The sequence below is a fragment of the Sinocyclocheilus anshuiensis genome, unplaced genomic scaffold (assembly GCF_001515605.1).
Source record: "Sinocyclocheilus anshuiensis isolate Anshui unplaced genomic scaffold, SAMN03320099.WGS_v1.1 scaffold78, whole genome shotgun sequence".
Lineage (NCBI taxonomy): Eukaryota > Metazoa > Chordata > Actinopteri > Cypriniformes > Cyprinidae > Sinocyclocheilus > Sinocyclocheilus anshuiensis.
In genome coordinates this window covers 3024059-3033710 of record NW_015544250.1, presented here as the reverse complement: position 1 = coordinate 3033710, position 9652 = coordinate 3024059, and the positions used below count along the sequence as shown (strand labels likewise).

General features: G+C 35.0%; 1 protein-coding gene across 1 annotated transcript in view; it reads right to left on the bottom strand.

Moving 5' to 3' along the window:
• The window catches only part of LOC107697840 (cap-specific mRNA (nucleoside-2'-O-)-methyltransferase 1-like), a 16927-nt gene extending 7596 nt beyond the window's left edge, over positions 1-9331 (bottom strand). Inside the window, exons 1-8 of the mRNA XM_016498690.1 lie at positions 9155-9331; positions 7421-7553; positions 7159-7310; positions 6903-7061; positions 6679-6805; positions 3526-3644; positions 3342-3438; positions 641-773 (exon numbers count right to left, since the gene is read on the bottom strand). Coding sequence (XP_016354176.1) covers positions 641-773; positions 3342-3438; positions 3526-3644; positions 6679-6805; positions 6903-7061; positions 7159-7310; positions 7421-7529 — 896 coding nt within the window. The 5' untranslated portion in view covers positions 7530-7553; positions 9155-9331. The remainder of the gene's footprint in view (positions 1-640; positions 774-3341; positions 3439-3525; positions 3645-6678; positions 6806-6902; positions 7062-7158; positions 7311-7420; positions 7554-9154) is intronic.
• Between the last annotated feature and the right edge of the window lie 321 nt (positions 9332-9652).

The following is a 9652-nucleotide window of genomic DNA, read 5'->3' as shown; positions in this document are numbered from 1 at the left end:
ATAGCAAAGATTTATATTGTTAGAAAAGATTTATATTTTGAATAAATGCTGTTCTTTTTAACTTTTTATTCATCAGAGTCCTGAAAAAATATCGGAGTTTCCAAAAAAATATTTGGCAGCACAACTGTTGCCAACATTGATAATTCTAATAATAAATCAGCATATTAAAATGATTTCTGAAGGATCATGTGACACTTTATACTGGAGTAATGGCTGATGGAAATTCAGCTTTGCATCACAGAAATAAATTATATTTTAAAGTATACTAAAATAGAAATCATTATTTTATATTGTAATAACATTTTGCAATATTACTGTTTTTTCCTGTATTTTTGATCAAATAAATGCAGCCTTGATGAGCATAAGAGACTTCTTTAAAAAACATTACAAGTCTTACTGATCCCAAACTTTTGACCAGTAGTGTATATAAACCATAAGAGACTAGTTCTTTCATTAAAAATCTTATTTATTCCAAACTTTTGACTGGTAGTGTAAATAAAAAATTAAATATAGCATTCAAGTCAAGAAAAAAGTATATATTAATATGCTGAACAGAGAAACCCAGGTATATAAGTTTCAGTGTCCATTGCCAGGAGCTCTCTCACGCTCTCAAAGTGAGTCATGGACGATGAACACAAACCTCTCTGAATTGGCAGGCCGGCTGGTGACGGGTTTGAACAGCGAGACCCTCTCGAAGCAGAGGTACAGCAAATAAATCAAGCCCACGCTGAACGGTGTGAACAGGTCAAACGTCTTACACACAAAATGGCCTCCTGTAAAACACAAAGATTTTGAGTTGAGAAGTTGAAGCAAAAGTGTTTAAATAATTAACATTCATCTATTTAAATAGACCATATAATGGAAAACAACCAATCACAACATAGCTCATTTATATAATCTTAAAGGCACAGTAACAAAAAAAGCCTGTTCAAATAAAAAGTTAAGAGAAACAATAGAAAAATGTTCATGTAAAACTAAACATACAAACTTTTGACTACAAGAAGTGGACTTAAAAAAAAAAAAAAAAAAAAAGATGTACTCCAGAAAGGTTTTAAAATATGGCTCTTCAATGCTAGAACCGTAAAAAGTATTACCGTTGATTTGATACAGCTAAAATTAGCTCTCAAGTAACCAAGTCTTCACTCAGTCACATAATTACCTTCCTAATTAGGATTTCAGAATAAATAGACTTGTGTCTGGGTGCATCCCAAGATAAAATCCAAACAGATCTGAGACAAGAGGCTGTACAATAATATCAAGGCAAGAAAAGGCATTAAATAATCTTCAAAGCCTTGAGAAAGACATCATTAAAGAGATGAGATTATTTGGAGCCGCTGTTAAAGAACTGGCTGTCCTCCAAAACTGAGTGTCTGGGACTGAAGAAAAACCATGAGACCTATGGTAAGCCAAAAGAAGATACAGTGTTCCATGACAAAGATAGAAGATGCACTACTGATGTCGATCGTCCCTAGAGAGGAGCACGATAAAGTTTTAATGATACTTCTTCAACATCAGGGGAACGAAAACTCATGAAGAGGAAGGAAAAAAAAATAGACTGAGTGAAACCAAAAACATCCTTGAGGAAAAAAAGGATTTTGAGTAATTTACCCAAGACAACAACTCATCTTCCAATAAGAAAATGGCCAAATCATATGCAAAAAGCCCAAAAAATGGTGGCCCATAAAAATCCAAACCCCCATTCAAACATCTATGGAATAAAACTGCTAATCTCAAATGAACACAATCCAATTTGAACTACCTATTAACTCCAGAGTTTCACAACTATCTACAGAGCAGAAAAAATCTAATCTTACCAAATAGTGAATCTGCAATTAGATTAAATAAAAAAAAAAAGTGAGTTTGCAGTTAGTTTGCAAGCTTGAACTGAATGTAATGAGACAAATAGACAAAATAATGGCACACACAGTAAAGTCTTTCTATTGAATCACAGCAAGCATACAACGTAAAAAAAATGTAGTCTGAATCTAGGCCTGGGCGATAAAACGGTATCGATATTTATTGACGGTACACCTACTGCGATAACGATAGAAAAAATGTTCCGATATAGCGCACGATATAGGCGCGTACTATGAGTGACGCAGACAGCAAACACAAACACAAGCTGAAATGAGTACTGTGCCTGCCTGTGATAAGGAGATTGTGAATAAAGAATGAATATTAATCAAATTTAAAATAAACATTTACATTTGAATGTTAGGTGTGCATCAGGGAGCGTCATTCGTGGCGTGTGAGATGCGGTGATAATGATGTAAGTGACGTTGTTGCATTTTAATGTTTTGTTAGTCTAGCCCACGAGACACGCCGCTGCGGCGTTATTTATTCAAAATACTAGAGAAATATAGAAGCTCAATGCTGAGAAGATCTTGATTAGGTTAAAACCGAAACCAAGCCATTCACACAGAGCGCATATTCAGCGCATTTTCTAGACGGACAAATATGACTGCTGCACTCACGTCTCACACAAGAAATGTATAGAAAGCCATGCAAAGTTAAAACAGTTTAAACTTTTAGAAAACACATCACGAATTTGTGGAGGTTTATTCCTTTTCACTGCGTCTCATATATTTTTAAATGCAATCTGAGTGAATGGCGCTTCGGCTCTTTGGATTAAGCAATGCATACATACATCATGCTGTTTTGTTCATAATTGTTTATACAATTTACGAAATTATATTGGATTTTTATGAGTTAATTTAAATGTAATGCACGTTTTTTTATAGAGTTATTTCCTTGTGTTGACAATTTATATGCGCTGCAGTGTTTTGCTCATTGTGCCCTCCTGTGGCCTCGGGAAACAGGCCAAAAGTTTAAGCTATTTAATCTGCATATAAAACATTAGAAATTAGATATTTAATTTTTATTTTGTGTTTGATTGTTAAAACAAAAAATATTTGTTGTTTGTCTCAATAAATTGGGTTGATTTAAAAATACAGTGGTTAAATTCAAAAAAAACTTTCTATTGCTTTGTTTTAAAAAAGGCTATAAAAAAAATGTCAATAATTATCGATACCGAACGATATGAAACATATCGTTGATAAATTTTGTAGCTATATCGCCCAGCCCTATCTGAATCACAAGCAAATTACTTTTAAATTGTTTAAAAAACTTAAAAAGTAACTGATTTGAATCAGTCTGACAAACCCAAACTCACTAAATTATTATTATTATTATTATTATTATTATTTAATTAAATGTTGACATTTTCTCTGTGCTAATTATTGCAAAATGGACCCCAATAAAAATCTGGAAAAAAAAGTCCAAGAGAGTGAATAGTCTTTATTGGCACATTATATGCACACAAACAAAAACACACACATTACCTGGTCTGACGGCAGACATGGCAGTGAGGAACTGACATAGAAGGAGCTGTTTACTCAAAATCTCCTGAATGTTCTCTTGGCCCTCCACAGAAAAACCCTGATGAGCAACACACCATCAGAATCTATCGACCAATCACAACAACAATATTCGCATTTAAACCAATCACAAAACAGCATGTCTTACCCCATCTGCCATTAAGAAGTGCAGGCCCCGCCCTTCAGTGCTGTCTAAGACAAAGTTGCGGAACGCAGTGATGTTTTCTGGCCGCATGATGTCACCATCGCCATCAATCCCACCCTCACCTGAAACACCGGTAATGAGACATTCAAAAGAAATACCAATATTTAAATTACATTTTTTTTCTATACCTAGATTAAACATTTATACTACCATTGTAAGTGAAATTGGAATAAAAAACATTTTTAATGTTGTTAAAAGAGTCACCAAGGCTGCATTTACATGATTAAAAGTACAGTAAAACTGTAATACTGTGAAACATTATTGCAATTTAAAAGAACTGCTCTCTATTTTAAAGGGGTGGTTGATTATGATTTCACGATTCGTGGTTAGCGAATCACAAACACACTGAGCCCCCTAACCAATCAGAGCCCATTGCGTATTTCTGAGGGAGGGGCTTCATAGAACCAGGAACTCAACAGACCGTCTTAACGAGAATGGAAACAGCGGTGTAGAATAAAGGTAAAATATGTGAAAATAATACGTTTTGTTTTTTTTTACGAAGCATGAACACATGTTACACTGCACCCCATAAACACAATCAAGCTTTCGAAAAAAAGCTGAACAACCACCCCTTTAATACAGTTTTATGCAGAAGTTTGGGCACCCCTGATAATTATCAAAATTTCAGTTTATAATCTGCTGGGCTTTCGAAGCAGCAACTTCATTAGGATATAATTTACACCTTATGGAAACAGTAACATTTCAGTTCTGAAATAACATTTATTGATTCAACAGAAACAATGCAATGTGCATCATAACAAAAACAGACAGGTGCAAAATTTTGGGCACCCCAATGGAATAATTACATCAATATTTAGTAGAGCCTCCTTTTGCCGAAATAACAGCCTGTAGACGCTTCTTATAGCCACTGATAAGTCCCTGAATTCTGGCTGCAGGTATTTTGGACCATTCTTCCTTGCAAAATGTCTCCAGTTCAGTCAGCTTTGATGGTTTCAGAGCATGGACAGCCCGCTTCAAATCATTCCATAGATTTTCGATGATGTTCAAGTCTGGGGACTGGGATGGCCATTCTAGAACACTGTATCTGTGTCTGTGCATGAAAAATGTCTGCTGGTTTGGTGGCTGCCGAGTATGGACAGCCTGCTTCAAGTCAATCCATAGATGTTTGATGATATTCAAGTCTGGGGACTGTGATGGCCATTCTAAACATTGTATCTGTGCCTGTGCATGAATTCCTTGGTAGATTTGGAGCAATGCTTTAGGTTATTGTCCTGCTGAAATAACCAACCCCGGCGTAACTTCAACCTCTTGACTGATTCTTGAACATTGTTCTTAAGAATCCGCTGATACTGGGTGGAATCCATGCAACCCTCAACTTTGACAAGGTTTCCAGTACCTGTGCTTGCTACACAGCCCCATAGCATGATGGATCCCCCACCAAATTTTACAGTAGGGAGCAGGTTCTTCTCCTGGAATGCGGTGTTCATTTTCCGCCATGCAAATCGCTTTTGGTTGTGACCAAATAACTCTTATCTTAGTTTCATCTGTCCACAGCACATTATTCCAAAATAATTCTGGCTTGTCCAGATGAGCCTTTGCATACCTCAAACAAGACTGCTTGTTGGCAGTACGCAGAAAAGGCTTTTTCCACATCACCCTTCCATTGAGCTGTGCTTTGTACAAAGTACGCTGGACTGTATTTTATCCTAATAGAGATTATATGACTAAATGTTTGTTTCATCTTTCATCAAATGCAGAAGAGTGGGCAGATTAGAAGATTACTTTTTTTATTTATTTTTTGTTCTGTGGCTTTTTCTGTTTGTATATTTTATATTTTCACATAATAAATGGCAACTGTATTGCATATTTGTTTTGTTATCCTGCAGTAATGTCCTGTTGCAAATTAATAAACCCTTTACTGCAGCATTTCCGTCTCCGTCTTCTTTTTTCATAAACCGCACGTTCTATAAATGCTGCAAAAATGGCTTATCTTACTTAGTATTTTTGTCTTGTTTCTAGTCAAAATATCAAAAAATTCTTAAATCAAGATACTTTTACTAAATAAGCCAACTGACTTAAGATATTTAGTGTTGTTTCCAGGGGAAAAAACTAAATTAAGTGCATTTTGCTTAGACTTTCTATTCAAAGAATGAAAAATGTATCAGTTTATACACAAAAATTAAGCAGCACAACTGTTTTCCTCATTGATAATAATAAGAAATGTTTCTTGAGCAACAAATCAGCATATTAGAATGATTTCTGAAGGATCGTTGAAAACTGGAGAAACAGTCTAGCTTTTTTATTTTAAAACATTTTAAAATAAAACACTGTTATTTTAAATTGTAATTAATTCACAATGTTACTCTTTTACTGCATCTTTAAATGCAGCCTTGGTGAACATAAGAGACTTCTTTCAACAAGCAAAAAACAACATTTAAAAAAAAAAATCTAACCAAACCCAAACTTTTGAACATAGTGTATTAGGGAATTTATATTAATGTGAAAAAAAGGGGAAAGCATACATTTTACATACTATAACTTATCACCATTTTAATTTTCCCTTTTTTGTAACAGGTAAAAAAGTACTACAGTATGAGAGATTAATTTATAAAAGTACAAATATTTGATTTAATCTCTTAAATCATACAAGGTCATAAAAGTGGCATGAAGAAGTGGGTTTCAATCTAAATCATTTTCATGCAAATTTTGAATTTTCACTAAAGAAAACATGAATGGCAGCACTTGATATGCATTTATGCGCACTAGGCTGAGGTGAAATTTCTGGAGTCAAAATGCACATAAATAAGATGGAAATGTGCTTCAAAAATGGGAAACATTTGGAAGGGAACCCAGCATATAATAATTGTAAAAGAATGATAAAATGTTTAAATGAAAAACAGCATGGCATGCATTTTCATGTCAACTACCCATTTACAGTTGGTCAGGTCTTTATCGTAGCCAATTATGAGATGCAGAGGTTTATTAGTCAAGCTAATATTTATAAAACACTGTTTGCACCGCAGACCCATGTGAACAAGAGACAACAAATAACTGAGCAAAAATAACTTTAGTCAGATGATGACTAATCTTTTTACCATAAAAGTAAAAGAATAAGCATTTGATCTTAAACGGATCATTTCAGTTCATCAGGTAATATGTGCTGCAATACCTGGCCCACAGTCATCCAATCCTTCAGCTCATCTGCATCTGGGATCTCTGGAGAACTTTCTGGAAACCACGTCACTGATTCTAAAGCACTTGGCTGAGAGTAAAAATGAGATGAGGGAGAAATAATGGTCCTGGACTACTAAGGTTTCTGTTTTAATACTGAAGAAACACTGTTGGAAATGTTGCCGTACCTCCGGCTCATCTTGCCAGTCTACATTGAGGTCGCCCTGGAAGCCCTTCAGGGTCAGACCCAAACCTCGCCTCCCACGCTGGGTCGATGTTTCTACGATCTCTTTCCGCCCTTGACCGAACTTTCCCAAACCCTCGCCTTCTCTGAAACCCATTTTGGCCTGAAGGAAGGAGAGGAGAAGACCATTTTAATGTGTTAATATGCATGTAACAGGCTGACAAGACAGTAAAAGGAATGACAGGAGGTGCTTATTTTACCATGAGTTTCTGAGAGACTCTGTTATACATAGAAAATTTGGAAGAGGCTTCAGAAGAGGCATCGTTGCCCTCGGCATTCTGGGAATTAGAAGGCCTGGAGAAACTGGGTTTGTGGTCCTCAACATCGCTGAGAGACTCACTCTGACTTGAGTCTGGGAGACAAAAAATGGGACACGCTTACAGAAACTTACACTATATAACCAAAGTATCTGGACACGCGAACATCACAGTGTAAAGTGCCATAAGGAAACTCCTCTCTAACCCTGACTGGTGGTTCTTTGAGAAGACTCCTCATCTTCATCAGAGGAGTCCTCACGGACAGCCTTCCTCTTCTTCAGAGGCTCGTCTGATGCTTGTGCCCGTCTCTTCATCTTAAATTCAAGCGGTCCAAGATCCTGCATTCATTCAAAAACATGAGATCACATGATTAAAACCCAAAACAAAGATGCATAACATGGACTTGTGTTAAATTCAACAATCATCAAGATTTTAGGTTAACATTTCAATTAACGTATAAAAGAGTGTATATTTTGAGTGCTATAAGTGGTAACCTAAGTTTACCAGGATTTTTTTTTTTTTTTTTTTACAATTTACAATTACCTTTTGCCTTCGCAAGTTTATTTCTTTAAAACGAGAGAGCAGAAGTGAATAGGGTAAAAAAATTTTCAAAAATTAATTCATATCATCATACTTCCCCAGCTGATTAATCACAGAACATTAAGACAAACTTTTTGTAATACTTGTTTCTGAAATGTTATATTTAAATATGCAAATGAGACATTATCAAATTAAATTTGCACACATTTCCAGAACAGAAATCTGAACATTGGATAAAGCCATGGTCGATATTCTTGTTTCATTTTGTTGACATATTAGATTTAAAAGGTATTTACAGAGGGGGTTTTGAATCTCTTTTCCTTACTCCATAAATCAGAAAATACTGTCAACAGGCAGAAAAATTCTACATCTTCACTATGTTTTCAGGAATAAAATGTTGTATAAAACAGGCAAAGTTATATGAACAAAACCCTCTGTAAAAAATAGAGAGAGGAATAAAATAGAAAGTAATTGTGACTGAAGTGGAGATTTCAGACACAGTTCATCAGAATAAAACTAATTTTGAGACAACTGCCTTAAAATATGTCTTGTAATTAACAGTAACAGAAAGTGTAATAAAATATGCACTTAAATTTGTATTTTGCATATTTTCTAGCCATTACTTTGAAAAAATACATTTTAAGGAAGCAAAATAGTCCAAAACTGGCCCAAAAACAATGGTTTTGCCTGTAGTGTTTTGCCTTAAAATCCAATATTCCATACCGCATCTCGGTTAATAAAAGCTGCAAGCATAATAATTACAAAAGAATCGGCTAATTGTGATCTATAATAGTTTTACATTAAGTACAGTTTGTCACATATGTCAAATACCCATATAAGTGAATAAATGTTGAGCTGGAATTCTATAATTGTGTTCATCATGCCATTCTTAAGATTTAAAAACTGAAAACCGTTTAAAAACAGATTTAAAGAAAAAAAAACTGTAAAACCTTAAAACGTGATGCTAATAAATAATAGTGCTGCATTTATCATAATCTATACATTTCCTTACAAAAATTCGACATTTCGATTTTCATATTCAGGTCAAAACAACAGGTAGAATTAATAGTGATGAAACACAGAACAGGCGCCAAGCAGGACATTTCTCATGTATTTCTTCCACTGTATAAAAACCAAGCTAGCATTAATTATTCAGCTGTTTTGGCGATATAACTATTGTCTATTTCGGTTTCAAATGTGCCATAGTGAAAATGATTAAGCTAAGTTTATCTTCCTTGATATCGCATTTCTGTAAATGTTAAAATTTATTGGGGGATCTTACAAAGCTAAAGGTCTCAGAAACATAACTGTGTGACACAGAAACACAAAGTGAAATCAACACTCAGCTTTTTAGGTTTCGATTTCACAAGAAGCGATGCTGCGACACTTGCAAACATACCCCAAAAGGAAATACGCAGCTATAATCCTGAGTCACCTCCGCAATGTAAACTCATATTTGACTTGTATCCAATCTGTACAATTTCTTGACTATTTCTGCTTTATGTTATATTTCAAACATCAAATCTGGCCCGCGTTCCTCTTTCAGTGGGTCTTACCGTGTTGCTGGCGCATGATAATTACGTCACCACTGGGGTTGGACAACAAACGCTCTCGGTGCGTCCATTTGAATTTCTGGTTTTAATGGCGGGTCACAACCAACTTGTTCAGGTGCATACCGCCATCTACTGTACCGGGGTGTGTAACTTCATGGGTTCATATACTTTATATAGTTATAATCAGTGTTGGGGGTAATATATTACAAGTAACGTAAGATTTTAAAAACAAACAAGCAAGCCTTCTCCAGATTTAAAAAGTAACGCAAAAGTAACGTAACGCATTACTTTCCATAAAAAGTAACTAATTAACGTAATTAGTTACTTTTTATGGAGTAACGCAA